Source organism: Solea senegalensis, linkage group LG20 (genome assembly GCF_019176455.1).
Source record: "Solea senegalensis isolate Sse05_10M linkage group LG20, IFAPA_SoseM_1, whole genome shotgun sequence".
Classification (NCBI taxonomy): domain Eukaryota; kingdom Metazoa; phylum Chordata; class Actinopteri; order Pleuronectiformes; family Soleidae; genus Solea; species Solea senegalensis.
The window spans coordinates 14,891,911-14,917,827 of record NC_058039.1 but is presented as its reverse complement, the minus strand read 5'-3'; the positions used below and the strand labels follow the sequence as shown (position 1 = coordinate 14,917,827).

Below are 25,917 nucleotides of genomic sequence, written 5' to 3'. Positions count from 1 at the left end.
CTGTATTATAATTTACCTATGTATGGGTAGTTATGTTCCTCAGATGATAGATTTTTAGCACTTTGTGATCCCCTGACTTTCCCACTTATATAATGTATTCAGATTTTCATGTATATCCTTTCATATCACTAATTTTGTAAATCCTTTCACATCACTAATTTAGCAATCAACCTTAAGCAGTCTTCTTAATTGTTCTGTCTTGTATTAATTACAAATGTGTACTAATTAACTATCAACTGTATTTAATGTTTGACCTGTCTTTCTGGTGCATTATAAAGGCAGCTACAGCAGTCTAATGCGGATTTGTTGTCTGGCCCTGGTTTCTTCCGCGGAGACACATCGCAGGGAACCCTGCGCGCTGCGGTGGCCTGCCGGCCTGCGCGCGCCCGCGGAGGGAGACTGCATCCGAAGAAGAAGCCTCCGGTGCGGCTCTACTTTCCAGCGGCATCATTTGGGAGACGGTCGGTGGAGAAGCAGCGGAGGCTGCGCGTCATTTCAACCTTTAATGCCGGTTAAAATAAGACATTGTTTCATTTCCAGCTGAACACAGTCCCCGCCAAGGTGCTCCATGAAACGCTGCCTTGTCAAGTCCCCCTTCTATGCCCGCTCCTCTTAAGGAAACACAATACTGTAGGATTTTATGTTGTTTTAGTCGCAGAGATAGCTGTCATCTGAAGGGATCCATTTTAGTTTTTTCCTTCTCTTTATCAGACAGTTTTTGGCCGCCTTTTAAACAAACTCTTCCGGTTATAGAGATTCATTTTTGCTTGAGGAGACCCGACTGACAACGCCAAAATGGGGGTAAGTGAAAGACATTTCTCGAACTCTCTTTTGCTTTTAACCGTGATAAAAAAAATGTCGGGTTTTGGTGCAGTTAGCGGTGCAACGTTAAACGGGGAAGACACGTGTGACATTGAATGCATCATTATCTGTCAAACTGTTAGTGTGTGATTTCCACTGACAATCACACAGCAGGGTCTATTTTCCTCTAAGAAGGCGTCACATCTGGTTAAATTATGTTTTGCTTTTTTTTTCTGCGCTAACTCAACGCTGATATCATAGAACGCTTTACAGTTCGTACCATTGTTGAACACTCGCTTTTTGTGCGTTATCTTTCGGAGAAAACCTGCGCCGAAGTAGAGTCGATAGAACCGGCGGAGGGCGGTAACGCGTTACAGTAACGGTACCGTAATCGTCCTATCACTCTCCGAGTCAAATTCACGTTCAGTGTGTTTCTGCCTTCACCACAGAACAACAACAAAAAGCAGGAAATTAATGAAATATGCATAATATTAGTGCACGTTCACGGGGGGGGGCGTGGATACTTTCACAGTTTCAATTTGAACCACAGAGGCACAAAATGGACGACTTACATTCACATCATTATTATCGTCATGATTAAAATCAAAACACAACTCTGTTATTTTTAAGTTACAAGCCATTCAATACACCACATTAGTGCAGAATGATGGGGAAACGTAATGTAACGAGTAACTGTGCAAATCAGATCGACGCAGGCCCATGCAGTTTATAATTACCGACGTCATTTCATTTCTTTGTATTTATTATAAGAAGGTAAAAATGAAAACGGCATTTATCCAGCTATGATTCAAAGTAAATACATTTATTATTAAATCTGTTGCCAGGAGCTGCAGTTGCTCCAGGGAATAAGTGCTCGATTATTGTCAGACAGCATGAAATCATATAAATGTAATCATGTCATCATGTCATGTTCATAAGGCACTATTATGGTCTGCTGGTGAAAATCCGCAGCCTGGACTGCGGAATAATCACGTTGTTGATCCAAGTCTGACTGCAGCAACTCCTCATCATCAAATACTGTGTGTGTGTGGTTCTTGTCATTTATAGTCCTTACAAAAGAGAACACTGGGATTAATAATATGATTCACATTATGAGAATGTGAAGTGGGAAATATGCAGGTAGATTATATGATCAGGGCTGGGAATGAAAACCATGTAATCCCCCCCCCCCTTGGATTTGAGCATTTGGTGCGCTTTCATTCAAACATTACATAATGCGACAGTGCAGTCCCCTCACTGTCATTGATGGTGCTGCTCTGCTCAGAGACAGCTCTGGTCTGGAAAAGCACAAGAGGACACAGACAAGTGCGTCAAAATGGTCCCTCAGCGATGCCCAATCCTGCTTTTACCCCTACACACTCATGAAAATGTATAATCCCAGAGGAACATGAGTGTAGACACAACCAACGCCTCCACTGTCTGGTTGTAACTCCCCAAAAACCTCAGTAAACCATGCGGTCATGGAGGACATCCTGACTTGGCCACCAAATTTAGGTGTCATGATGTAATTTATCATAAAAATCCACCGTTGTGATCCCGTTGCACTATTATAGTAAAGTTTTATCCAGTGTCCATATTCTGTGTTGAGGTTTTACAACTCTGTATTTATTGTGTTTGCATTATAGTATCAGTTGTTGTGTGATGTCGAGCCTATGAATTGCCTTACATGCACTGGAGGACAACTTCAGCTCCATTTCTACGTGGTGTCATGCTACATCCCTGCTAATGGAGTATGATGGGTCTCTCCTCTGCTCCACATTGAGGTTCAGGGAGGAGGAGGAGGGCTGGGATGAGAAAGGCCAAGTTGCTGAAACGTAGCCAGCTCTGTCACGGTCTGAAATCCTGTCCAGCAAAATCGCCAGAGGGAGAGACACGTACAACTCCAGCTACAGCAAAGGAGGATGGTGCGTGTGGGGCGGGAGTGGAAACTCCCATGATTTTGCCAGCCGGCTGGGAGGAGTAAGAGCAGATTTGGGTGAAATGGGCGTTGGCGGGGGGGATGGGGGAAAGTCTGAGGTAGGTTCAGTTGACGAGGCAGCAGGGCCAAATTGATCTGGTCCAATCAATTGATGCACGGTGTCACTGCTGGGGGCAAGTATCGGGTTGGTGGGTGAAAAGAGGAGATGATGCGAAGGTCGGTCGTCTGACCTCATAGGGAGCAGGGCCAAGTTTTAAGCAAAACCAACTGAGACATTTTCCAATTACCAGACTGAAGAGACTTAATTTATATTTTTTATCAAGGTTGTGTAGACAAATAGAAAAATATTGTGACTTCCAAATGGGATCTTATAGTGGATATACATTTTTGGGTACAGAGGAGACCTTATAAAGTGGCATGACTGGCACCATTTGCCCTACTGCTGTAGCCCATCTGCTTCAGTGTTTGTCGTGCTGTGGTAATTTGAGTTTCTTTTACATTCTCTATCATTTTGAGCCAGATATTTTCTATTTTGTTTGGACCAATGTTTGTTGTAAACTAGAGCAGGCTGTCTTGCAGTAACAGTTGTGCCAAACAAAGTCTTTTAAATCTTGTTCCCCATTTCTGATGCTGGAGTTGTTGCCATGTGATTGACCTGTTAGATATTTAAGTTAAAAAGCAGGTGCATCCAATAAAGTGGCCAGGGAGTGTATATATCCAGTATTTAGTGTAGTCATATCTGATCTCTATTGAATCAGAATTTAAAAATGTGGCAGTAATCTGAGCATAGTCTTTAAACTGACTGATGAGAGGCAAAGGGAGATGCCTTTGTGGTGAGTCACCTTGAGAAGGGTGAGTACTGGGAAAGATGGAGGAGCTGTGAAGAATGCAAGAGGATGTGGTGGGACACTAGCTGCTCATGTGCAGGGATGACACAGAGGAAGGAGCAGATTTTGTAGTCAGAGAAGAAAATGGAGCAATGCACACTGAAGGAGAAAAAGACATGTACAAGGAGAAATGCATGATCTGATATCCCATCATACACTGGGTGCGGAAGCTTCAGAGGCAGAGCCAATGGCAGTGGAGAAAGGATTGTGCGTGTTGTGACTGTGTGAGTGTCAGAGGGGGGAGGCTCTCACTCACTCATGGTGTCTAATCCACACATGATGAAGATATTGATTCACGCAGCAGTAGTAGCATCACAATGTCTCTTCTCTGTAGTGGCTCCATTTCCATCCGCACACTTTACATTGTGCAGGTCAATTTCAGAGAACTAAAGGAAACATTAGTCGAGTTGAACAGATAGTTACAAGATTCCTTGAATGCATCTTTTAGTGTTTTTGGCATTAGATGTCTGATAGAACACTGAAGTTTCTGTCACTCCCTCACCAAACTGCATAAAGAAATTAAAGGATTTTAGGTGGCATAAACATATGCCGTGTTTCCATCAAGTGAATCAGTTTGTTTTGGTACAGTAAGTACTATTTCCATTAAAAATAGTTCCAAAATAGCCAACCCTAACCATTGCATTTTTTGGCACCCTTCCCTTGCGGTACTAGAGTGAAATGGTATGGTAAGTCAGGGTGGAGCTAGACCAACTCCGACCACAACAGTCAGTTGGTTGGGCGAGAGAAAAATGTCACTCCCCTGCAGTCTATTCTCATACAAGGTCTTGTTGAGATACAGTAGTACAACATCACGCTACTTATCTCGCTGATTTGGCCATCGGGAACAGCCCACACTCCACTTACGAAATAAAGGTACTATTCTTAGTTGAAACGCTAGCCTTACCCAGGACTTTACCATACCAAAGTGTACCGTACTTTACCAAACCAAACCGTACCACCATGGAAACACGGCAGCAGCAGTCGTTGATTTACTGTACCGTAATTATCGTGAACAAAATGATACAGCACATGGCTGTTGGATATCACTTATCTGTTTATGTTCTGCCACGCACGCTGCATCCTCACGTATGTGATTCAAGTTGCACCCTATATGTCCTTTTGGTCCCTGGACTCCGTTTTGTATCATTGTTCCAGTTCGTCAATATCTCATCAGTGCAGACTCTCACCCTCTCGTCCGCCACTAGCTTCCGTCTATAGCGTAGATCCATACTACTACTAATGACTGATCAGGGTTCTGTTGATTCTGAAACAGCTGTAATAAACAGAGTCACTGTGGGCGTCAAGGATAACCGGTTGTCCAAGAGAGTGAAACGTCACTGCTCACTGACCACAGCAACAGTATTACGTAACACACCTTCACATGAGGCACATCATTAGAAAATTCAAACGCCTTCTCCCTCAACCACGTTTGACCTCCAGTTATTTCGATGGAGCCATTGGATTGGATGTTGCTAGGGAACCTTGAATCCCCGCCACCCATTATGCCACTGAAAGTCGATGCCATCAATCAAAAACTGCCATTTTCTATTGCACTCTCAAGCACTGTAGGAGGTGAGATGCTGCTAAATGGTGGAGAAGCAGCACAAAATCTGTGGCGTGCCTTGTTAGAAGTGTTTGCTCGCACCCAGCCTTCATCTATGCAGATTTTTCACACAATCAAGTCACAATATTATTTTATTTATATGGAAAGGCACGTACTTAAAGACAGCATCGTTGTTATTACACAGTCTTCATCGTGAATGTGGCACAGACTCTCTCCTTGTGATTAAACCTCCGTGCAGATGAGTAGGTCAAAGCAGAGCGAGCAGGGAGACAGATGGGCAGCCTGGAGGGAGGAGAATGTCAACAAAGTGCTAGGGTGAAGGGTGTGACAGATGTGGGAGGATTCCTCTTATGGTTTCTGAGTGTGGGTGGGTGTGGGTGTGTGTGTGTGTGTGTGTCAGTCCATCAGTATTTTCTAGGTCAGTCTGGCCACTGATCTGTGTGATAATACATGTGTGGTCACTATGATCCACTGTGACACCAGAACAGCTATGAAACTCCTGAAGTTCCTCCATTCAAAAGAAATAAAAATAAAATGACAGTTTGGTCAGTTTAATATTATTAGATTTAGTTGGAAAATTGGCCAAATACCAATTGGTTCAGAGCCAGAGCGGTTTTGTTTAACTAATGGCGTAATCAAAGAGGAACTGAACTGAATACCAAAGAAAACGGCCCAAACAAATGTGGTAAATGGAAACTAATGAATAGGGCTGAACGATTGTGGATAAATATTAAATTGCCAGTGGATATGATTCACAATATTAGAGGGAATGGTCATTATTATTCTCATTTTCATTCGAAAAACATATTTAAAATGATTACTGAGTGCCATTTGTGCAGATCTGGGAAAAACAAAGATGTTCTCTTGAATAAGATGTGTGCAGATCAAGGCAATACGTAATCTAAAAGGATATTTAGACACACATTTTGGCTTTAACAAATATTGCAATTTTGATAAAATTCATTCTTCAGCCCTACTAATAAAATATCTATGTCTTCGAGATACTAATCAAAAAATAATAATTAAAGATATCTTACAGCTCATTTTAAAATGCCACGTTATGATCATTAGATTGGACACTTTCAGTCATACTTAGATATGTATCTACCTCCTTTAATCTGTTGAATGTATTATTTTTTTTAACCAGAGATGAATTAGTTATGCATGAACAGGGCTTTGTTGCGTTGATTAAATGTGCCTGTTTGATGTCTGAGATTGGACCATTGATTTCAGCAGATTAAAAAATGGCTGACCCCACACCTGTGGTGGTTCTCTGTGTTGCAGAATGTCGACCTGTTCAATCTGTAATCTGTATGGATGCTGCTGAAACATCCTCAGGTTATACAGTCTGTAACAAAACAGTAACTTGGACAAAGATAATCTATTTTGTGTTAAGTGGCATTGAAGGTTATACTCATGTACATCATACAGAAGGGCTGCAACTATTCTTAGCATTATTTATTAATCTTTGCTTGATTAATCCATGTGTTGTTTTGTCCAGAAAATTGTGAAAGCCATTTTTTGCATCCCTCATAATGATGACTTCTGCAGATCAGTCTTGTTTTGTCCAACAAACCCCCCGCAGTAGTCATACATTCAATACATGGAAAAGTAGCTTACACCTCTGGTTTGATTCAGAAATCGGCTGTCGAAATGAAAAGTGGTATCGTGCGGTGAGGTGAATAATCTTGATGATTATCAAAAATCAATTTTCTTGATTTCACCCTGCTCATATTTGTTTAATCCAGTAAAATATTCACTAGTGATTGTGACATTTGTGCCCCACAGTCTGTGTGTGATTCATTAGAGCCCAGTGCTCTTTAGGCAAGAAGAAAATAAATTAAGAAAGGCTGAAATAGTAAAAACAATTAGAAAAACAGAGCAGGCATCATTGGTCTCCAGCAGTGACATGAAATATGTGTTCACTGCATTTGTCAGCGTGCAGTTCAGGTGTGAGCATCAGGGAAAGGAAATGAAGTAGTGAGAGAGCAGCACAGGTGGTCATGCCCATTTTTGCTGCTTTTTATCGTTGCTTTGATTTGACTGGTTAACACTAGGTGTTTCCTCTCTTGTCTTGTTTCAGTTGCAATTAATTCAAATATATTCAGTACATTTATGTCCTGGAAAGAAAGGAATCAATGTCGCCAGTAAGTGAATGAATATGGATGAACGAGAGACGATGTGATGGAGAAAGAGAGAGGGAGAGAAAGGGTGATTGAGATGGGATTATTATTGTTCACTGGGTTAATCTGTCAGTGTAGTAAACAGCAGTAATCTGACGGCCTGTTGCAAGCTACTGCCCGAGGGAAACTATGCACCTCCTCACAGATGGCGGCATACACACACATAAAACGCATATGAATATGTACACACACATGCACACAAAAAGACAACAGCATGGAAACATCATCAGGTATGCAGTCAAGCAGAAAATGAACACATTCACAGATGGAAACAAAATATTCCTAATGGACTAAAAACTATTTAAGGTGTATTACACACTGTAAACTCAATGCACAAAATGCTTAAGTACAGTCCCTGACAAAAGTCTTGTCGCCTGGGTACAAGTTGACCTTAAGTGCCCCTTAAATATATGTCTAATCAATTTTTTTTTACAAGAAATGGCTAATTTTAATCCCAACAGTTTTTGAAGTAATGTTTTGGTGCCAAATGAAACTTCTGAAAAGCATTCTAACGTTCACAGCTTGGTAAAGCCCACTGATTCAGTTTTTGCAAAGACAAAAGTCTTGTCGCCTTGTCATATGATGCACCCAATCCTAGATTACAGCCTCTCCTGTGATCAATAATTGATCAATCAATTAGCGGGTGTGTATAAAAAGAACCCCATCACACCAGACATTCACTTCAACTGCAACTTGACCTCTGACAACATGCCTAAGATTCACCCTGAGACCAAAGCGTTGATTATCAAGAGGCTGAAGACCAGATCCACTGCTGAGGTGGCTGACAACTTCAATGTGTCTCAGCATCAAATACAAAGTGTAAGAAAAAGATTAGAAAAGACTGGAGATGTTTTTGACAAGCCCAGGTCCGGCAGACCCTGCAAGACAACTGCTCGAAAATCCAAGGCCAGCCCCTTTTCCACTGCAGCAGAGCTTCACCAGGCCTGGTCACCTCAAGTCCCCATGTCAACCAGAACAGTTCGTAGAATTCTGTCTCGAAATGGCCTCTGTGCCCAGAAACCATCACTTAACAAAAGGCAATTAAAAAAATGTGTGGCATTTGCCAAGGCCCACAGCCTGCTAAAAGGATGGACGCTGGAAAAGTGGCAGAAGGTGGATTTCTCAGATGAATCTACGGTTGAATTACATCACTGCCGCCGCAAATATTGCAGGAGAACTACTGGAGCCCGCATAGATCCGAGATTCACCCAGAAAACAGTTAAGTTTGGTGGTGGAAAAATCATGGTCTGGGGTTACATCCAGTAAAGGGGTGTGTGAGAGATTTGCAGGGTGGAAGGCAATATCAATAGCCTAAAATTTCAAGAAGTATTAGCTCCCTCTTACATTCCCAAACATAAAAGAAAAAATTTTGCAGCAGGATGGTGCTCCATCGCATACTTCCACCTCTACATCAAAGTTCCTCAAGGCGATGAAGATCAAGGTGCTCCAGGACTGGCCAGCCCAGTCACCAGACATGAACATCATTGAGCATGTCTGGGGTAGAATGAAAGAGGAAGCATGGAAGACAATACCAAAGAATCTTGATGAACTCTGGGAGGCATGTAAGACTGCTTTCTTAGCTATTCCTGATGACTTGTATGAATCATTATCGAACTGCATGGATGCAGTCCTGCAAGCTCATGGAAGTCATACAAGATATTAAATATGGATCTCACAGCACCACTGCTTAATTTGCTGATGTTATGCAGCATATTTTTGTATTTGAAGTAAATTATTTGTTCAATTTTCACATTACTCTCTGTAGGCGACAAAACTTTTGTCTTACCAAAATCTGACCTTTCTGTGTTCATTAAATGATCAATCTTTCTTCAGTGAAGCAAATTTATTTTAGTATATTGAACATGATTTGGGAGGGTTTTAGCTTTCATATGAGCCATTTCTAAAACCAATGGATTAATTTAAAGGTAGGTTATGAGCTGTTTTTTCTACAAAATGGATAAGTGACAAGACTTTTGTCAGGGACTGTATACAAATGGTCAGCAATGTCAGGTACAACATTTTGTATCTGTTTTTCTATGTGGGTTGTGTTCCCAATGGCCATGTCAGCATGAGATACACTCTGTAGCTTGACCTTGTACAGGTGCAGGACATTGAACGCAACACAACAGAGGAGGTTATCCAGCAGCTCTTTTGTGGCTTTGTATATAAGAATTGACTGCCATGGAATATTTACACCGGTCCCAAGGGATTGACTGTCGTACCTTTTTACTCTGGTACCCCAGGAAGGATGCTTAAAAAATGGAACAGATGAGGCTGTTATTTTTGTACTATTTCTAAAGGGAATAATAGTTACTTCCTGTACTGTATAGAAACACAGCTATAGAGGGCAGAGTAAAAGGTGGTAAGACTTGTTGTCAAAGTTACAATTTGTCAAAATCTTTCCACATAGAGTACATATGCTGTGGGTCAAAGTTCAGGCCTAAATCACACTCTGATGTAAAACAGGAAAAAACTGTACTGGGAGACTTGTTGAGATAGTCTGTAGTCATCTTTTCATCCAGGGGTTAAAAAAACAGGTGTTAGACAAGAGGACCAGCCATCAAATCAGTGTAAAACCTCCCTGTCTGGACTAATCCATGTAAGAGCTTTCCCAAAATAAATCTGTCCTCCCCTCTCATCGTGCAGGGTTAAACAGAATCAGACTCTCAATATGTGAATTTGTATCCGGGCAGCACAGCTGTGAACATCTGCTTGATGGTGTCAAGTCATAATGTGTCCGTGGTAGAAAGTGCACTCGGCTGTAAACTGTGAAAATGCCTCTGGCTGATTTTAGTTTAGCTGAAAGTAAAAGTGGAGTGGACGTCATGAGGTTAAACAGGCTGTTTAAATTCTTAACATCGTAGAGATTTCCTCCAGCGGCAGATTCTTTTAATTACCCACACTTCGCTTTATTCGTTTCGCATCCTACACCCAATTAGCATATAATGAGTTGTCTCGATGAGTGTGCTCTGTAATTTGAAAAACACAGTCATTCGACATCCTCGTCTAAATCTACAGTATATTTTCCCGCTGGGCTACAGTTGACATTTTACATTTTTCTGCTTCTCTTTTTGCCTCATGAGACAAAACAATGGGCAGAAAAATGTAGATATTTAGCTGTCAATCATGATAAAAGATTTTCTATTTAATTGTTTTTTTCATTTGAAGCACTAACTTTCCAGTGCAGTTAATGTGGTATGCCTTACTCATTTAATATGAATGTCAACACATATAGAGCAGGTTGTGTTTCACATGGACTGCTCACATCCTGCCTTTCATTCTGACATTTACCTGTTTCCATGGGAGATGCTGCGCTAAGCTGAGCAGCTGGCTGACATTTCACTTCTTTGCTAGAGACCTTCAGGATGTTCATCCTGGTTGGTGCATGCTGGGAAAACTTGTGATTTGAAAAAAAGGTAGTAATCCCCGGAGCAGACTAGCAACGCACGTAAGCACATCATTACTAGCATGTGAAAGCTCAACGGAGCAATATTTTTTTAGGCTGACATTGAGCCAAAGGGCAAAGTAGCGTCACCCTCGAAAAAGCTCATGTATTTCTGCTTCATGTTTTAAATGTAGACAAGTCAACTGTGAGAAAACAACCCAAGAACTGTCATAATTGATCACACCTGCGGGTAAATTATGTCATATTGGTTTGAGGGGTGCAGTTGTAGTTTTTAGCAGCTGTCAGAATAATGTTCGCATTATTAGTGCTGTTAGGCTGTTCTGATGCCTCAATATGAGTTAAATTTTCTGAATCAATAGATTGTCCCAGATTGACTTCTGTGTTGCTTTACAACATCTGTGGACAGCGGGGGGGGGGCTACAATAACATCATATAATCACCATTGTACATTCAAAGCACATTGCTGATTATTTATCTGTCTTGTATTTCTGAAAATACAAGGAATGTTGATTAAGAAGGGTCATTTCATTATTAACTCAGCTAATCGTGCACATTCCTGTGTGAAGCCCTTTAAGATGTAGAAACTTTTAACTTAAGAGAATATGTGATCAAATACTGTAAGTAATTAGTTATTAGGGGTGTAATATTATCGACTGCAAATACTTGACAAACAAAGTTACACAGGTTTAGGCAGAGCTCCACTGAATACCATACTGACAGACGTGTCTGACAGTCTCCTCATGTTTCATACACACAAACACATTGACACACTCTCATTGCTCCCCTCTCTCTCCTGGCCCTTCATTTTCCCCTCATCACCCTCTTTCCTGACTGCTCCTCTCAGACACAGCAGTGTTCTCTTTGGTCTGAATGCCAGCAGCTTAAATAGCTCTGGTGCAAATTGCATTTGAAGTGCAGCCCTTGAAAAAGTCCTGAGCTCCGCTGATGCCAAATCTAATCAGGAAGTGCAGAGTTCCCCCTTCTCTCACCAGGGCTCTGCGGCTAAGTTTGCATCTCAATCAAGACATTTTGACTGCGTCCAAACGTGGAAAGAAAATCTGGATTTGGGAAGCCAAGCACGTTCTATTACGTATTCGTATTAGAGCAATGGTAGAGCGATGACCACTCTTTCCTTTCTGCAGTGCAAAGTGAATTATCTAAATCCGTTGATGATGCAACGTTCGTGTTGTTTGCATCAGTCGTTTGAGAGTGAAAAACCCACGTGAAGTGATGTCACGACAACCAAACGGTGTTGAGAGATTCTTCTAACTCTCCGATGCTGTATCACAAATGATGGACAGTTTTCACATTCTGGTGGAAAGAGCCACCAGAAGGTGAGCAAGGAAGTTGTACTTTCTAGTAACTTCTCAAAATACACTATGTGTGTCACTTCTTTCAAGCTATTGGTTGCTCTATTGCCGTTAAGTTGTTGTAGGAATTTGAATTGTTTGACAGGACCATATTTATTGATCTTTTGTGTGTCTGTCAACAGTATGGACGGTCGGACAGCTACCGCGTGGCCACCACGCAGGACAAGGATGAGAAGGAGTCGCCCAAGAAGGGGAAGGGAGGCAAGGATCTGGATGACCTGAAGAAGGAAGTGCCCATAGTACGTATTCTGCTTCCTTTACTTTCCTTCACAACCTCATTCAGGACATTTCCTGCAACATAACTTGCCTTAGAAGCTGAAGCATCAAATACTGCAGTAGTTAGAAATCCCATTTAAAGTCAGCAGAGCTGTTAGTGTCGAACTTTTCACACACAGAATAACTTAAAGCCTTTTTAAAAGTCCCAGCTGAGCAGATGGATCATTGATAGTGTTACCTGGCTTCACTCCAGCATTTAAAGTCCTACGATCCAGCTGTAAACTAATCTGTCTCTTTAAAACAGACATGAGGGAGATGTAGTATTTCATAGCAAGTGTTTTACAGTTGTGCTACACACAGGTGGTGTGTGCCAGATTTGTATTATCTTACAATTTATTCCTGTTGTGTAAAGGCCTGCAGAAACCCATAGTAGTTTCTTCTGATATGAAAGTATTTGAGATGGTTCAAAAGAACGTGCAGACTCATTTCAGGAATATGATAAATACATAACTAAATAAATACATACATTTAAAACTGCTTCACAGTTTTTTGTTTCTTTCATTCTTTGCAGATGGAACACAAAATGTCAGTGGAGGAGGTTTGCCGGAAATACAACACTGATATTGTTCAGGTAAGTTTTTGTCCAAGTCACTGTTACCAAAGGTTTAACACTTTCTCTGCTTGCCCCTTTAACCCATCCTCCCTCTTTTCCTCTCCATATCCCTCTGCCCGTCTCAAGGGTTTGACCAATGCCAGGGCAGCAGAGTACCTGGCCAGGGATGGCCCCAACGCCTTGACTCCACCCCCCACCACCCCAGAGTGGGTCAAGTTCTGTCGCCAGCTGTTCGGTGGCTTCTCCATCCTGCTGTGGATCGGCGCCATCCTCTGCTTTCTGGCCTACGCCATCCAGGCAGCCACAGAGGATGAGCCCGCTGGGGATAACGTAAGTATAAGCAGGGGTGTAGTGGACAGACGGAAGTTTTTTGGTGCTGATAACTCATACTCATTATTGCATCCACTTTTCACGTTACATTTGAATTTAAACCTGCTTAGCTTTGTTTTATGTGTCTTTTCTCTGTTAAAGAGAACATGAGTCTCAAGGAACATGATGCCTTGTGTGACCTCTTTTTCTCAAAACTGAAAAATATATGACAGATTAGAGGTTAGAGTTATTTAAACTGCACATTCCTGGAGCAGCGACCAAGTACTAGCGAGTCAAGGATGTGAGTGCAGATTATATAAACTGCATGGTGGTTAATCTCACAGCTGCATGGATGGTTTTGGCAAATTTGTGCAATAACAATAAACAACAGGCCGAGGTAGAAGACAGCTGAGATGACACTCTGTCAGTAGTATTGTTTTCAAACTATAGTCCTGATTAATGTATAGTCAAGTAACAGAGTGTAAGTGTATATACAGCACTACTACACTGTAGGTAGGTGTGGGCTCTCTATCCTCCAGCACATCATGTTCCCGAAGAAACCAATATCCTGAGCCACTTCTCCTGAGGGATAATGCTGTGTCAGTGTGTGTCAGGGTTATGTCATCTGTTTTTTGTTGAGTTGTGTCAGGCAGCCGTGCTTTTCACTGACACCTTCCTCTTAGTGTCCACCACAGGGAGCATGAGACCCCTGGTGTTATTCATGTGCGGGTGAGAGAAGGGTGTTCACAGGTCAGCACTGTTTGATGTCAGGTCAGAGAGCAGAGTCATGCTGAGTGACAAGGATGTGTCATACGCCTAAAACATTCAATCACACTATGGTGGAACAGGGCATACAGTAGATGTGAGTCCTGTACAGGAAGGGATTGAATCCTTGTAACTGTGGCTGCATGTCATAAAATCACTAAAACAGAGTAGACAGCACACAGATGAACAGCCTCCAGGTCTGTGTTTGACAGGTCCACAGCGAGGCAGTGAAGTGATAGGTTCAAACTTTGTTATTTCTAGAATTCTAATGTAACAGGAGTGTCAACCTCCTGAACTAGCTTTTTTACCTCTCACTCTCCTCAAAGGCTCAGTGATGACTCACATTTTTATTCTATGTCTCCCCTGTGGTCTATTTTTCTCTCTCCTCATCATCTAATGTGACATATTTTCCTGATAAAGGTGAAGTGGCTTTAATTAGTGTTGTGCATTAAAGATGAAAGCCTCATTGTCCTCTTTCACTCTCTCTATCTCTCTCTCTCTCTGCCTCTGCCTCTGCCTCTGCAGTTGTATTTAGGTATCGTGCTGTCAGCTGTCGTCATCATCACCGGCTGCTTCTCCTACTTCCAGGAAGCAAAGAGCTCCAAGATCATGGAGTCCTTTAAGAACATGGTCCCTCAGGTACTAATTAAAATCCACACATACACTAACAAAAATTGCAATTTTGTAAGACAAAAAAAGGTGGTAGTTTCTGGCATTCCATATGTTTTTTTCACTGTTATCTGTGTTTATCTTCTCCAAAATAATTAGTAACGACATTGTTATATTAGGCATCGTTGCAGACATCCAGTTATAACATGAGCACAACCATTTTATCCCAAATGCTCTACAAAATAAAATAAACAGGGGGTGAATTTTTCGGCAGAGTCGGTTTTACTGCTGCCAAGATTTGCTTCCCCTATTTTATTTAGCCAGAAAGCTTGTTACACGTGTGAAATTAACTCTCATATACAAGAAGACATCCAAATATAACATGAGCACAACTATTTTATCCCAAATTCTTGACAAAATAAAATAAACAGGGGGTGCATTTTTTGGCAGAGCTTGTTTTACATTTTACTTACATTTACATTTTTTACTACTTTTACTTACTTTCTCTAACTAGTATTTTCACAGAAGCTTGCTTTGAAAAAAAACAGTATTATTTTACTGTAATGTTCCTGAAATACTCTCTCTCTCTCTCTCTCTGTGTTTCCAGCAAGCCTTGGTGATCCGTGAGGGAGAGAAGATGCAGATCAATGCCGAGCAGGTGGTGGCAGGAGACCTGGTGGAAGTGAAGGGAGGAGACAGGATCCCCGCTGACCTCCGCATCATCTCCTCCCACGGCTGCAAGGTGAGACACAGACACGCTCCTGTCATTAAAGAGACAGAAGGCACCTCAGAGGCCTGTCAGAAACATAGTATGAGTGACAGTTGTCCGCTCTTTTTTCTGGAAACCTTCTGATAAGTTGACAGATATTTAACATTTGAATTAAAACAGTGAACTGTAGCCTGAATCCTTTTGGAGTTCTGATTTATCCAGAAGCTACAAACCTCTTCTTATATTGTCTTATGTCATATTATTTATGTACCTCTGTTTCTTTCATGTACTCACTTTCTCCTGCTTTGTCCAGGTGGACAACTCGTCCCTCACTGGTGAATCAGAGCCTCAGACCAGGTCACCTGACTGTACCCATGACAACCCCCTGGAAACCCGTAACATTGCCTTTTTCTCCACCAACTGTGTCGAGGGTAAGTTCACCACCTCTACTGTCTCCAAAACCCATAAACAGTATCTGTGTACGTGCATGCGAGCGAGCGAGTGTGTGTGTGTGTGTGTATTCACACATACATTATAGCTGCATGAGTATGTTTGTATTGTTCTGGTTCAGCGCTCTGATAGTTCTGCAAATAAAGACGCCACACACACAGGTTGCTTTGCTTTGATCATGACTCGGCAGTCTGTAATATCACTGGACAGCAGAGGAACCTGATCATGACTCAAAGTGTGACCCCATGTAACCTTGTACCTGTTTTTTTCACCCTGTCTTACTGGAAAGGGCAAATAACCCCAGGCACTATGTTGCTCAAGATGGTAGACGAGAAGAAGAACAGAACACAGCGCCCTCTCATGGACTTAATGTTACATTACATCCAGAGCCTACTTAAAACCCTCATAGCCTTTTCCAGCCTCCATTCATTCATCTTTTCTTACACAATTTTACTCTTTCTTCCTCTTATGCATAAACTATTAAAGATACATATTTACTTCTATAAGAACTACACTCTTTACTCTCTGTTTACAGGAACTGCTCGTGGTATTGTTGTGTGCACCGGTGATCGTACAGTGATGGGCCGCATCGCCACCCTCACCTCAGGACTGGAGACCGGCAAGGTAATATGTTCATTAACAAGACAGAAAACATTTCTTATTAAAAAAAACTATTGTTTTTTTGCACCTTTATTGTTGTTATTCAGTCGCTCATTCGTGTATAATTTCTTAATATAAAGACAGGACTTTTCCTTAAGATGTTTTCTTAGTTATCTGAGCTTCAGTGCATTCAGTTTGTTACTTTCTCCTTCTCCTCAGACGCCCATCGCCAAGGAGATCGAGCACTTCATCCACATCATCACAGGCGTGGCCGTCTTCCTGGGCGTGACCTTCTTCGTCCTGTCAATCATCCTGGGTTACAGCTGGCTGGAGGCTGTCATCTTCCTCATTGGAATCATCGTGGCTAATGTACCTGAGGGACTGCTGGCCACAGTCACTGTGAGTTGGTGGAGAAATAAAAAGCTGTTATTCTGTGTGTGTGTGTGTGTTTGTGGTTTTTGAGGTGAATAGTTGAGGATGAAATACATTTTATTTTTATCTGCTAGAGAGAAACAGGAAGTGTGTGTTTACCAGGTTTTCTACGTGATTCCACTAAGCCACTGTCCTTTTATTGTGCTTTTGTGTATTTATGTGTGATATGTGTTCTTGTGTCTTCTCAGTTTCTATTGTGTTTGTGCAGACTTGGGTATATTTAATTACACAAGGGCAGAAAACAATACGTTATTTTTGACACAGCGATGCCCAAACAGCGCAAGTGTCATGAAACACAAACACAAAGGCGCTCACTTTGTATTGTAAAAAGCCGCACCGTTGTAAATATTGTGATTAATTATCTTGCACTTCCAATGGAAAATGTAATCCAGATCAGATATTTATGAAAAGTTTGCAGTTTCGCTCATGTCTGAGAGTGTTTTGTGCTGGTGTACAGTAAACGTGTGTTAAAGAGTGTTGTGGCTTTTCGTCTCATCACATGTGCAGTTTGTTTTCACCTCTGCTTCCTCCTGTTGTCCGTTGTTGTTGTGTTTGTTCTATTGTGCACTTGTATATCTTTGTATTTATGTGCTTTAACATTCTAGTGTTTGTCAGTGTGTGTATTTGTAGTGACGGTGGTGTGATGTTTGTGTATCTCTGCTTCCATCCCTCTTTTTAAAAGCAACCTCCTCCATATGTGTTTGTGTATCTGTTTCTCTCTCCGTCTTCCTCCCTAGGTTTCGCTCTATCTTTTCCAGAACAGTCGTGGTGCCGTCTGCAATGACAACGGCTAGCTAATGTAATTACTTTAGGCAAATAACCTTGAACTGAATTCGGCCGCTGCTTGGCCTTTGCTAGTTCTGTCTGGCTCGTGGTTTATGCCGCATTTGGCATGATGATATGATGATGCACCGCTGCTTGGCTTTGCTGCTTCACTCGTTTGTGCCTCATGTTTTCTCTGCATCGCTTGTTGGGCTGTGTTTTTGTTTTTTTCATGCGTGGGCAGGATTTATAGTGCATATTGCTGAAGGATAAACAGGATGAACATCTCCAGGTGTTTTAGTTCTCAGATGTCTGGAAATGTTCGAATTAACAGATTTGTCTACTTACTGGCAGTTTTTTCCACCCTGGAGATTTTCATTTGTTTCTTTAGTTTACAACTTAAACGCTAATTATCTTTCTCTCGTTTTCCTTTGATTTGTTTCTTTTTCTCCACTTTTGTCATATTGTCCTCCCCGCTCTGCCGTCTCCCGTCTCCCGTCTCCTCTGCTTTGGTCTCTCCTCTCTCAGGTGTGTCTGACGCTGACTGCTAAACGAATGGCCCGCAAAAACTGCCTGGTGAAGAACTTGGAGGCCGTTGAAACTCTGGGCTCCACCTCCACCATCTGCTCCGATAAGACGGGGACGCTGACCCAGAACAGGATGACCGTGGCCCACATGTGGTTCGACAACCAGATCCACGAGGCCGACACCACTGAGGATCAATCTGGTGAGAGTTTCCACTCGCTCCCGCTTCCATTAAAACACCGTCATCCTGTGAGGTAACAGGAATGTTATGGCGTTGCATAAACCAGTGATCAGCGTCACATCACATCACTGTTGATACAGTACAGTTTTTAGATTAATTCATTGGTTTTATTCAGTTCTAAACACCACTGGCTTTCGGCAACCCCCAAAGGTATATGGCAGATTTAGATACTTGAGATAACTTTTCTTTTTGTTTCCCCCCAACCCTTTTTAGGCTCTTCATTCGACAAGAGCTCCACAACATGGGTGTCTCTGGCTCGCATCGCTGCCCTGTGCAACCGCGCCGTCTTCAAGGCCGGCCAGGAGGCACTGCCCATCCTGAAGCGTGAGGTGGCCGGAGACGCCTCAGAGTCCGCCCTGCTCAAGTGCATCGAGCTGTCATGTGGCGCCGTCAAGATCATGAGGGACAAGAACAAGAAGGTGGCCGAGATCCCCTTCAACTCCACCAACAAGTATCAGGTCTGTCACCGGCTCGCAATAACATGGACTGAAACTAGGACCAAGTTGTAATGCTGACACTTTGTCCCCCATCAGCTCTCGATTCACGAAACAGAGGACAAAACCACAAGCCCTTACCTGCTGGTGATGAAGGGAGCTCCAGAGAGGATCCTTGACCGCTGCTCCACCATCATGATGCAGGGCAAGGAGCAGCCCATGGACGATGAGCTGAAGGAGGCTTTCCAAAACGCCTATTTGGAACTGGGAGGACTGGGAGAGAGAGTACTGGGTAAATAATTAAACAGTTGGGATAATAATAAATCTGTAATCTTATAGCCTCGTCATGTCACTTCCTCGTGTTTCATTCTTAATCCTTTCTTCTTTCCTAACTCCTTCAGGTTTCTGTCACGTGTTCATGCCAGAGGACAAGTACCCCAAAGGCTTCGCCTTCGACACAGATGACGTCAACTTCCAGACAGACAACCTTTGCTTCGTCGGCCTCATGTCCATGATTGACCCGCCCCGCGCCGCCGTGCCTGACGCCGTGGGCAAATGCCGCTCTGCTGGCATCAAGGTGGGCGGTTGTTCAAACCTGACATTTAAATGTCCAGTGTGTAACATTTCGAAGGTTTCATTGGCAGACATTGAATACACTACCCACACGAATGCTCTTACATGTTTATAATAGCTTTAAAATAAAAGTTAATTGATTTTCCTAGCCTTTAGTAAATGTTTGGAATGTACCTTAGGTAGAGACAGAGGTCACCAAGATGGTGAGTGCAGATCATTGCACCCTCCTAAATGTGAAGGCTGTGGTCCTATGAAAACTTCTTAATTATTCCTCTTTCTTTCTACTCTTAAGTTTCTACTGTTGTCCTTCTCTCTTCTCATCTGTTCCTCCTCTTCTTTTTCAGGTCATTATGGTGACTGGTGATCACCCAATCACAGCCAAGGCCATTGCTAAGGGTGTGGGCATCATCTCCGAGGGCAACGAGACAGTGGAAGACATTGCTGCACGCCTCAACATCCCCGTCAGCCAGGTCAACCCCAGGTGAGATGCAGGAAACATAATTTAGCTGCAGTTTTATGTTTATATGTAAGGACACAACTGATTCATTTGCCTGGTCTTTGTTGTGCAGGGATGCCAAGGCTTGTGTGATCCACGGCACAGATCTGAAAGAACTTTCCCAGGACCAGATGGACGATATTTTGAAGAATCACACAGAGATTGTCTTTGCCAGAACCTCGCCTCAGCAGAAACTCATCATTGTGGAAGGCTGCCAGAGACAGGTACTTTAATTATCACATATTTATAGACAGGTTCACACATATGTACTGTACCTGTGAAAACAATGGCTTGTCATGAAAGAAAGTGTTCTGTGTTTTTTTTTGTTTCAGTGTCCAAATGGAAATTAAAACTGTCTTATTTGCTCTTTTTTCATCAGGGTGCCATCGTGGCTGTGACAGGTGATGGTGTGAACGACTCCCCCGCCCTGAAGAAGGCTGACATCGGCGTTGCCATGGGAATATCCGGCTCAGACGTGTCCAAACAAGCCGCCGACATGATCCTGTTGGACGACAACTTTGCCTCCATCGTCACAGGAGTAGAAGAAGGTAAAAGGAAAAGCAACGTGATAGATTGTGCCTGTGGCGACTGTGAAGAAGAGGACGCGAGGTGACTTTTCATGTTGCGTTACTCACGTCTTGAATCAAGCAAGACACAGATTTTCAGAATTTACCTGGTCGTCCATCTCCTCAGTCACTTCATGAAAAGCCTCCCTCTTCACAAACTTAAGATGCACACATAAAACCTAAACCTAAATAAAGGCGGGGTACAAGGCGGAGTTTAAACATTTTAACTCGAGGACGCGATTCATTGTATGTAACTAACGTTTGTCTCCACAGGTCGTCTCATCTTTGACAACCTGAAGAAGTCCATCGCCTACACGCTGACCAGCAACATCCCTGAGATCACCCCCTTCCTGTTCTTCATCTTGGTCAACATCCCGCTGCCCCTGGGCACCATCACCATCCTCTGCATTGACCTGGGAACTGACATGGTGAGAGAAACGCATACAGTGAAGCAAGTGGCAACACAGGGACGCCAGACACATACACGTATGGCAGCACACTCGCTGCTCTAACATGTCTGTGTCCACTCATGCACAGCATGTTTTCCTTTGAACATTCACGCATTCACAGTTTCAACCAGCAAACGTGGCAGGCATGTACTCAGGTGGCTGAATGTTCACAGTTAACGCACACTGCCGTTCAGCTAGAATGAATAAAAGAAGCCAGAATGTTCATGCTTTGCTGGTATATAGTAGCATTGCAAACTATGTATGAATGCTGAGACTCTTTCGTCATGTATGAAATAACAGACTTCACAGTATTTATTTAAACAGTGAAAGAGATGAGGAGAAATCTCCTAAATCTAACCTGTGCTTCATGTGAGCATTAACAGGTTTAAGCGATGAATCAAAAGCCAGCACTTATGTCGATTGAATGTAGTATGGACAAAGGACACTAGGGGGCAGTGTGGGACCGCCACTGAAATGTTCTCAAGAGTAAATGGGTTCTATTGAAATGCGCTGACTGCACATTTCGAGTCATTTAAAAGCATCAAAGGAACAATAAACAACAGAGAGGCAGAGAAATTCAATGGACAAAGAACATAATCTATTTGTTGTGAAGGCATCTTGTAACGTGTATAATGTTTAACATTCAGAAAAACAACAACATTCTCTCTGTCTCCTCTGTCAGGTACCAGCCATCTCTCTGGCCTACGAAGCAGCAGAGAGCGACATCATGAAGCGTCAGCCCAGGAACCCACTGAGAGACAAACTGGTCAATGAGAGACTCATCAGCATCGCCTACGGACAGATTGGTAGGTCCATGTTTGTCATTTAACATGCAGTCGTCAGCACAGAGAACAGTGGGTTGAAGAAAATAGACACAGACTGACTCTGTGTCCCCACAAAGAAATATATAGGATTTTACGGTTAAACTGATTTAATTTAAAGCTCAAACTGTGTGATTCTGCAGGAATGATCCAGGCACTGGGTGGTTTCTTCGCCTACTTCGTCATCATGGCCGAAAATGGATTTCTGCCGTCGACACTCGTCGGCATCCGGCTCAACTGGGACGATCGTTCCAACAACGACCTGGAGGACAGTTACGGGCAGCAGTGGGTAAGAATGATCCCACACTATACATATCATACATATTCAGAGACGTGTGTTGCCTTGAAAATCACACCTCATATTCTTGTGTCCTCGCAGACCTACGAGCAGCGCAAGATCGTGGAGTTCACTTGCCACACGGCTTTCTTCGTCAGTATCGTGGTGGTGCAGTGGGCAGATGTCATCATCTGCAAGACCAGACGTAACTCTGTGTTCCAGCAGGGCATGAAGTGAGTAACCATGCATATCATCTGGAAAAAAAACCCAAAAAGAAACAGTGACGTGGAACCAAAATGAACCAAATCAGCGCAGACATCTGATCTGATGTCTTAACTGTCTGTGGTTGTCGCAGTTCCCTCCAGTCTCCACTAGGTGTCACTTGAAAGTCAGGGTTTACTGACACACCTTTAATTTATGGCCCTAATTCCAGGCTATGTTTGGTCGCTTCTCTCCCCTCCATCTTGTCTTTATTGTCCTCGTCTGTCCTCTCCAGGCAGCATTTGCAGTTCACACAAACCCACACGCTGGATTTATAGATTCTACAGTCAAGTTTAAAACCATTTACCAAGTCAGACGTACATTTAAATCTGTATTTATGTCCCTCCATGTCTTTTATTCTCATCTCCAACTTGCATTTGTTTTCTTGCAGGAATAAGATTTTGATCTTTGGCCTGTTTGAGGAAACAGCTCTGGCTGCTTTCCTGTCCTACTGCCCTGGCATGGACGTGGCACTACGGATGTACCCACTCAAGTGAGTCACGTCACACATTTCACTCAAAGAGTGAATCAACACAATAATGACCCATGTTCGTGTTTATGTTCAGGGCACAAATAAATGTTTATTTTCCCCCCTGAAATCATAAATCACAGTTATTTTCAGCGTCCTGCTCACGTTGTCTCACGTTGTCTCACGTTGTGTCTCGTTGTCTCTCTCTCAGGCCCAGCTGGTGGTTCTGTGCGTTCCCGTACAGTTTCCTCATCTTTGTTTACGATGAGATCCGAAAACTCATCCTTCGCCGAAACCCTGGAGGTACAACCACACGCAAAACACCACACACACGTCTGCACACATGCTGCTCCATTTCTTGTAAAAATGTTACTCCTCTGGTAGGTAACTATTCTCTCTGTCTCCTTTTCTCTTGTTTTCCTTCTTTCTTCCTCTCTCTCTCTCTGCAGGATGGGTGGAAAAAGAGACTTACTATTAAATTATCAAAGCATCATTTACTTCTCACTCCGTCATCCCTGTCCCCTGAACTCATCCCTCCTTCTCTAACCCCTATCTCTCTGTCCTTCCTTCCTTCCTTCCTTCCTACCCACCCTCCATCCATCCTCACACTGTACATGAAACTATGTTTACTCCTCCATCTTCCATCATGTCCTAAAGAAATATACAAAAAAAAAGCAAACACCAAGATGATGAGAGGACCAACGACAGAGGAAGAGAGGATGGGGGAGGAGCGGCGTTGTGAATCTTCCCTCTCTTCTTTCTCTCTCTCTCTCTCTCCCTCTGTCCCGTTTTTATTATTATTTTCTATCCAAAATCACCACAGCGTTATTCTGCCACTTAGACTGTTTGCTTATTATTATGTACTACAACGATTAAAGATTACAACGTCAAAAAAGTTCCGACTGTTCCACTGCGATCTCGCCAAAGCAGGACGACAACACGGCAGCTTGTCTCCACTCTCTATTGCCACGTTTTGGCAGGCGAGTGGCGTCTCCTCTCCCTCCTTTTATTTTTCCTGTCCTTTTCCCTGCCAGAGAAACGTCCAGCTCTTTAATCACTGCCATCTCCTCCTCTTTTACTTCTCTCTCCCTCTATTTCTACTTAACTCACTGCCAGTCTTCTTCTACTGCCATCCTCCCTCCTCCCTCTTCCTCGTCTGTCAATAAAGAATCTATCTCTCCATAAAACAGCAGCACCACTCACTCACTCACAAAAGGTCACATGCTCTCTTAACTCCCTCGTTTTCCTCCCTGCGTGTTTTTTAAATAACAAACTTGTGCGTAAAAAATGTTTTTCTTTTTTTTTAAGTTTGGAGTGGGTCTGAGAGCTGCTTGTTTTCATTCGGACATGACAAAGCCCACTCTCTCCCACTTCCTCTTCTTCCTCCTCCTACCTCTCCTCCTTTTTCTCTCTCTCTCTCACACTCCTCCCTTCACCCCGCCCCTTCTGTCCCTCTCTGTCCCTCTATCTGTCTGTTTGTGAACTCCGTGCAATCCCTCCGTCCCCCGTAATATACCTCCCGCCCGACGTTCACCGCCTGCTTCCTCTCTACTCTCCCTCCCCTCCCTGTTAGGAAAAAAATAAAAACCCCACAATCTTTCTGTGTCCTCGGAAAAAGAGATTTCTCTCAAGTTTCATTATTTAAGTCAAGTGAAATATGGAAATATAAGACACAGCACATACATGAACCTGCCAAACAGCAGCAGATACAAGAGGAAAAAAAAATGAAATAAAACAGAAGGATCTCTCTTTTTTCAGTTTGGTCTCCAGTTTGTTTTTGGTGTGGAGTTTTGTCAGAAAATGGAAATAAATGCTGTGACCAACTCTTATTTGCAGTAGTCGAGTGTCAGTTCTATGAAAAGATGCAAACACATCACAACGTCTGTTTCACGTTCGGTCAACATGCTCTGATTTTAGTAGAAAAAGAATCAGCAGAAGAAGAAGAAGAAGATGAAGGAATCCGGACTCGAGATTAAGGATCCTGGATTTCATAATCGACTCCTGTAACAGGTATCAGATTACAGCTTGTTTTCTAGCAAAATAAATATGTTCATCTTCAGGTTCATTTAGAGACTGAAACAGAGCTTCTTATTAAACACAGCTAGATTCTCAGTTTACTTTTTTTACCCCTATATAACTTTAAAAAATTAAGAGAATCATGTCACACATAAACTTATTTGGTGAACTGACCCAGAAATTATGCTGAATTATATCACTTGGCAAATCCTCCAACTTACTTTTTTCTCTACTATAAGACATTTTAAATGTAGGTATATTAAATATATATAAATAAAAAGACACTCATCTTAATTTACCACCCTAAGTGACGTTAAAGCAGCTAAAAATTATGATAATGAGCATAAACACTTTTATCTCTCAACAAGTACAACATGTTGTTACTAACTGAGCACCAGGATTTTATATCTACATTTACAGTGTTATACTATGCATCAAATAAAATGTATTCATATATCACAAAATCACTGCATAGAACGTCTAAAGAGAAACCCGACAACTTCATAAACGTGTATTTAAACAAAAGTCCTTCATGTAAATGTATCCGTAAATGTTAGTGACTGGAAAACAAGAAGTGATCGATACAGAGACTGAAACGGGAAGAAGAGGAGGAGGAAGAAGAGGATGAGGATAACAGTGAAGTGACAAAATAGGTGACCTATATCCCAGGGTTAGAGTGTGTGTCTGTGTGAAGTGGATAGCACTCATTTGCTCTGTGAGCCTTGTAATAGTATTCATGAAACACAGACACCTCTGCTCTCACTCTCTCTATCACACACACACTCATAAAGACTCATGTGTTCACACGAGGAAGCATGAACATGTCAAATAATGACACCACGTACTCTATATATTGAATTAAGATAAAAACAAATCTATTGGTTTTGGTCTTTAGTTGCACTTTTGCTTTAAATATGTGGGACATTAAGGGTTTGTTTTTGTTATTTTGTCATTTGTGTAGGTTATCGAGCTACAACTTCCTCAGATATGAAAGCATAAAAGGACAGTAAATACTAAAGATCTGAGGCATTAAAATGAGAATTAGTATCAGTCGGTGGCTGTCGCCTGCAGATTGTCTTTTATCAGTCTGCGACAGAGAGATAAAGCACAGGGGGAAATCAGATTTAAGGAAATCAGAAACACACGCACACATGCGAGATAAAAAAGAAAAGAA

The 25,917-nt window shown here is 42.4% G+C and overlaps 1 protein-coding gene across 1 annotated transcript; it reads left to right on the top strand.

Moving 5' to 3' along the window:
- The first annotated feature begins 433 nt into the window (after positions 1-433).
- On the top strand, positions 434-23,914 carry atp1a3a (ATPase Na+/K+ transporting subunit alpha 3a). Its single transcript, XM_044052495.1, has 23 exons — positions 434-801; positions 12,273-12,389; positions 12,938-12,997; positions 13,106-13,309; positions 14,579-14,692; positions 15,270-15,404; positions 15,685-15,802; positions 16,357-16,445; positions 16,641-16,820; positions 18,144-18,342; positions 18,595-18,839; positions 18,915-19,107; positions 19,217-19,392; positions 19,733-19,869; positions 19,958-20,108; positions 20,264-20,432; positions 20,724-20,878; positions 21,582-21,705; positions 21,864-22,009; positions 22,100-22,230; positions 22,650-22,751; positions 22,939-23,030; positions 23,177-23,914. Exons 1-23 carry the CDS (start codon positions 796-798, stop codon positions 23,203-23,205), a joined length of 3,072 nt encoding a protein of 1,023 aa, XP_043908430.1. The 5' UTR covers positions 434-795; the 3' UTR covers positions 23,206-23,914.
- Positions 23,915-25,917: the final 2,003 nt, after the last annotated feature.